Source organism: Lepisosteus platostomus, chromosome 2, assembly GCF_059453375.1.
Source record: "Lepisosteus platostomus isolate fLepPlt1 chromosome 2, fLepPlt1.hap1, whole genome shotgun sequence".
NCBI classification, from domain to species: domain Eukaryota; kingdom Metazoa; phylum Chordata; class Actinopteri; order Semionotiformes; family Lepisosteidae; genus Lepisosteus; species Lepisosteus platostomus.
Genome location: NC_142612.1, coordinates 70,863,205 through 70,869,204, shown reverse-complemented (window position 1 = coordinate 70,869,204; position 6,000 = coordinate 70,863,205). Strand labels below are relative to the sequence as shown.

General features: G+C 37.2%; 1 protein-coding gene across 1 annotated transcript in view; it reads left to right on the top strand.

The window, feature by feature from the left end:
* The first annotated feature begins 533 nt into the window (after positions 1-533).
* myo7ba (myosin VIIBa) overlaps positions 534-6,000 on the top strand; it is a 32,686-nt gene continuing 27,219 nt past the window's right edge. Inside the window, exons 1-4 of the mRNA XM_088616646.1 lie at positions 534-731; positions 2,439-2,483; positions 2,847-2,948; positions 3,406-3,558. Coding sequence (XP_088472772.1) covers positions 2,466-2,483; positions 2,847-2,948; positions 3,406-3,558 — 273 coding nt within the window. The 5' untranslated portion in view covers positions 534-731; positions 2,439-2,465. The remainder of the gene's footprint in view (positions 732-2,438; positions 2,484-2,846; positions 2,949-3,405; positions 3,559-6,000) is intronic.

Here is a 6,000-nt window from a genome sequence, read left to right as displayed (position 1 = left end):
AGAAATGGGTTGTATTTTTCCTCCTGTGCCATGTGTGATGTTAGGCTGCCTGGTGGTGAGCTGTGAGAGCCCCTGCTAGGAATAACCCTACTGCGTAGCTCGCAGGAGTCGGGTCAGACTGCTGCAGCACCTGGTCCATCAGGTTGGGAGTTGGAAAAAATATTTTTTTTCTATTTTTACATCTAAGACAATTTAGTGAGCGAGAGAGAGAGAGAGAGAGTATATTTAACACAACATAATTTATGCTGTGCTTTTTTTCATATGGACTGTTTTGGACAGTTTTCTGTTCTGTGGTAGACTTGATGCCATTAAATCTCATACTTGGAAAAATAATCCCTTTGCTATATTGAGCTTTTTAATAACTTCAATGTCAGTGAGAGAGATATTGATCCTGATCCTTACAGAAGCCTGCTACATATTTGTTAGTGAAGGCGGATTGCTTTTAGATTGTGTCAAAATTCACCAAAACCAAACTTGTGGTATTTACTGTAGTTCTAAGCTTGAGATCAGAGATTTGAGATTTAAATGATAAATAAGCAGGGTTTCAATTTCACCAGCTTTGCTTCTTGTTGGGTGGGGTCAAAGCTTTATCCAACAAGAGGAGCAAAGTCAAAGTGCCATAAAGAGATTTTGTAAGAGCGACCTGCTTCCTTGTTCATGTAGTCTTCACTTCTCACACTGGGAGGCACAGGCTGACACTTGAAGTGGGGCAACAGAACCATCATTCTAAGGTAAAGACTCCAGTTTGTCAGCTTTTTATAGCAGCGTATATCTTAAAGTGCTGGATGACAAGGAGATTGTTAGTTCGATCTTAAGATGGTGTAAAATGACCTTTTCACTTCCGATCTTGGGTTCTTAGAGAACGTAGTCTTGAGGAAAGAAAGTAGCAATCTGTTAAATCACAATAGAATTGTAAATAACAAACAACAGAAATGTATTTTTTTAGGGTTTACAGGATGAAGAAAAATAAGTATAAATGTTATTTAAATGTGAATAATAAGGCATACTTGGGATTCATAACGATTAGGCATCAGGTACACTATGATTTTTCATACTGTTTTAATTCTGTGATATATTCTTGTTAGGTGTTTGGTTTCATGACATTCTGTTCTTAGTCAGTCTGTTGATGTTGGTATTCAGTAATATTATATTGTATTACTACACACTAAGTAAATGCTTGTTTAACAGTAAAATTCTTTTTTCAAGCAATTTCTAGTGTTACAATTATTTTTCACTTTTCTACATCATGAGTATTAGTATTCCAATTAATATTACCAATATTAATTAGAAAATGTTTATAATTAACAGTACAACTTATACTGCAAAAGTCATAGTCATCCATTGCACTGGTTATGTGTACGAGGGTCAATTAATCACCTGAGTAAAAGTACAAATCTGTGAAGTGTGAAAATGACGCATATGAAACCTTTGAAACAACCATTTCATTTGTGAAATGTAGACCATGAAACTCAAGACACATTTTGAAAGTATGAAAGAAGAACCTCCATATAGATTGGAAAACCTATTATTTCCTGGTATTTTCCCTAGGCCTAATCAGATTAACAGTGAGGTGAAAAGTGTGGCCTAAGGTGATTTATTATTACTTTCAAATGCCTGCATGTAAAATACACAAAAGACAGATCCTTTCATGTCCATTTTGTGCCTTTTTTTAATCATAAGTCTAGGAATGACAGAGGGAGCTGTCCTTGGAAAAACAGAACATTTGACAAAAGGATTACAGTAATAGTTCACTGTAACATAGTGTCATTTCGCAAACAATGGTCTCTTAAGGTCTACAATAATCCAAAACCACAAATTATATAACAATGTTTATGATCTGCATTGAATGGTGCTAAAAATGATTATTTTTAAATTAACTGACTTGCATTTGCTCGAGCATTTTTGAAAATACATCATTTAAGGTCCACACTTAATGAAAGGAGAGGAATAAAATGTCCACATTTTTTAAAAATCAAAAGTAAGTATTCTTTCATCAGCAAAATAAAAGTGTTTACAGTTCATTAACACGTAGATTGGGAAGTATACTCCATTAGAAAAAAAAACAGATTCAACACAATATTTGAATCCCAAGGGTACAGTAAATTGCAAACACACAAGATCCTTAGTGATATGAGTGTAATTAATTTTTTTAACATTATTCAGCTAAGGTTATAAATAATTTTGCATAATCTGTTAAATTATTTTCTTTGGTATTGAACATCCCATCCTTTTCTTGATTTTTCTTATTGTTTTTTATTCTGTCAGTCAAGAATTCCAGTACAGTCTCCTCTGGGGTTGGTCATTTATCATTTTGCCTCAATAGACAAATTGAAACGGTACTCAAGAATGTCGTTCCTGTTTGTGTAACAGGTATCAATAAACCGACATTTCACAGTATCAAATGTTTAAGCTTGCCTTTGTCTTCCTGTTTATTGCAGGTTACAGGGAAGAGGAAAACATTTGACATGGTTGTTTTAAGACAGGTAAGTTACTAAATATGTTTCCAAGTATATCTTGGAAGATAAAAATGACTTCTTCTTAATTACCCCTTTAAAATTTAGAGTTATTTATTGTGGAGTGGCTTTAGGCTGAGGTGGATTTTAGTTTTAGTTATGCGAATCCATAACTGGTGTAAGAAAACACACATTGTTTATTACATATCTGAATATGGGCATTTGGACAATAGACAGTCCCCAGCTAACCTGAAAACAACATAGAGCAGTTTAAATATATTTTTTGTAACAATATTTGTTGTTTGTGCTCGGTCGTGTCAGGTGAGAAATCATTGCAGATTGGTTTTTGTCTAACCTTACCATTTTGGGCTGACGTGTTTCAATGGCTGTTAGGGAGACCATGTGTGGGTGGACTCAGGAACTGGGGTGCTGATAGGAGCAGAGGTGAAGCTCTCCGACACTGGCCAGCTCCTGCTGATCGACGATGAAGGGAAGGTACTCGCTGTACTTTTTTATGTCCTTGTGTGAATCTCATGGGAAGAGTAAAACAATCCAATGTATCACAGTATACACAAATAAAGCAAAAGACTTGTTTCTGCAAAGCCTGGTGAGTAGTAGCTGTACATTGTTAAAGAGTAACAGACGACACGTTTGGTAAATGACATCAATACAAAATCATTAATTCTAAACATGCAAGTTATTTTTTTCCCTTTGTTTATCATTTTTTTTTCTGTTCCCTTTTTATTTTTGCACACGATTTTTAATTGTTTAAATTTTTAACACATTTTTTTTCCCCTAACTATATGCTAAAATCCCATGATAGGATCCACCATAAAAACTGTACTGGGGATAAGTGAAGCCAATAAATATCCAAACGTAATGAAAACAATAAATGTCCATTTCAGCGTGCAATATAGTGTACAAGACCCGACACCTCTTCATCTAATTTCAGGAACATTGGGTCAGTGGAAAAACAAAGGAGTCTATTCGGCCCATGCACCCAACTTCTGTCAAGGGAGTGGATGACATGATCAGGCTTGGTGATCTCAATGAAGCTGGCCTCCTCAGAAACCTCATGATTCGGCACAAGGAGGGTATCATATACGTAGGTTCTTAATGTTTCTACTTTAAAGTCCTCTGTTGTGATCTGCAGGTCTGGTTTTAAGGCACTGATGAGTTAATAATAAGGATCTTCAAGGAAATGTGTGGCTAAAAGAAAACACCTAATGCCTCATGACGGCAATATAGTTGTACTCAAGGAAATTCACACGTTCTTATACAAACAGCTCAATATAATTTGATAGAGTCACCAATAGAGTTCATAACACTATGTGGGGAAAGAGCCCTGAGATCAATGGGATGAATACATCTCTAGCATTACGGACATTAAAAAGTGTATTCTGTCCTAATAGAAAAAAAATCAGACCAGACACAGGCCATGTTTCGTAACTAGAGCAAATTGTTTCATTAATTAAATGCAAACATCAACAGACAGCTTGGCAGCGGGACTGCCAGTTCTCTGTTTCAGAAACAGATGCCATTTTGTGTTATCATTTCTTCATAGATTTTATCCCGGCAGCAGACTTTGCCCTCAATACTAATTGCAGTCTTTGCCATCTCCATAGAAACGAAACTGGTATACTAGATACAAGGAAATGTCCGAGTAAGAAAGACTGTGTTAGACCTTTGATATAGTAAATCCTTTATTAATCTTTACTGGGTTACATCCGTTCTACTATTTTAAGTCTATTTCGTGATACAAAAGGCATACCTTTTTTTTGTTGTTACATTTTTAACACTTTTTTTTTTCCCTTACTATATGCTAAAATCCCATGATAGGATCCACCATAAAAACTGTACTGGGGATAGTACAGTTTAAGTTAGTTGAAAACCAGTTTTCACTTACAGTGACAACTGAGAGGCTGACAACAATTCAACAGGAAACGAAAATAGTGAAAATACAGTATAAAAATTCCATAATGCAACAGGACATGGATGGCATGATGGTGCAGTGGCTAGCACTGGGGCCATGGGTTCAGTTCCAGACCTGGTGTGCTGTCTGCGTGGGCGTTGAATGTTCTTCTGTGTTTGTGTGGATTTCCTCTAGGTGCTCTGGTTTCCTCCCACAGTCCAGAAACATTCTGGTTAATTGGCGTCTGGGAACATTGGCCCTGGTGTGAGTGTGCGTGTTTGTCCGCCCTTTGGGATGGGCTAGTGGTTAGAAAATGGAAGGATGGATGGATAACACGTCATTAACTATACAGCTGAAAACACTTTGCAATACATAGTGGATAATCCTCATTCTTCTGAAAAATGTTCCATCCACTAGCTTTTACAGTAGCTGCCGTTGCAAAGTTCAATTAGATAACAATGTTATATTACATCATAAACTATCAGATGCCACAACCGTAATGCATTGTCTTTATTGGAATGTGTTTCCCAATTAAAGATCTGGGAATTATTTTAAACCACCTGTCATATGAGAGGGCGGAGCAATCCCAATAAGAAATTGCACAAGGGATACATCCGAGGGCAGAACTGAAGCTTTCCCAATATTTCCTGCAGTAAAGGAAAGTTTATAGAACACACTAATCAAATATATACGTTTTAAATAGAAAAATATCATTAAATGAACAGAAAGAAAGAGTGGAGGATAATCTTAACAAAAAACTAGGTGGAATGACAGTCACCAAGAGCTTCTTTACCCGTGTTAAACACCTCCTTATTCCTTGCATTTGTGGTTCAGCATCTCTCCTCCATCCCCAATCTCCCCCTTTGCAGCTACACCTTGTTAACTCTTCACTCTGCATGGAGTTCCTAACTTCCTTGTTCTGTTGCCAGGAGCTTGATCCTTGCTAACTGAGACAAGGTAGTTAAACCAAAGCTTTACATCTTCGTATTGGGTGCTCTCATTCCTCGGGAACAGCACCCACTGGAAACAATGTTACCAAAGTACAAAGTATACAAGTACATGGAAAGATGGCTGTTGATCCGAACCACATTCAAACGCAATGCAAAAACATTGTAGCCATAATCCTGGCACAACTATCCCTTTAAAGGATTATTTTTGAATAGCAACGGTATTTAGGATTAATGTATGATAAGCAATGATCTGATAAGACGTTCAGTAATCATTTTTTTTGTCTATAAATATTTATGGACGATGGACGGTGAACAGGCACAAGGCTGTCTCAAGGGGTGGGTTCTTATGTGTAGTGGTGGCGGCAGGGAGCAGCTTTGAGGTGATGAAATAGCTACCTTACTGGCCTGCGCAAACAGACATACAGAACCGAACATGACTACTAATCACCGTTGTTGCAAATGCTATATCAGCACCTTCAGGTGTCTCAATGCTAACATTCCTGCGTCGTCGAGATCACCACCCGTGTCCGCTTCTCCTTCCCGCCTGGTTTTTACAACGAACCTTTCCAAAGACCCTTTAAGCGCCGCATTTGCATCCTCCCTCTTCTGCTTCCTTTATCTTTTCTCGCACCCGTTGTGGTATTTTTTAAAATTTCTTCCTATCTCTGCTTGTGCTAACCATTTT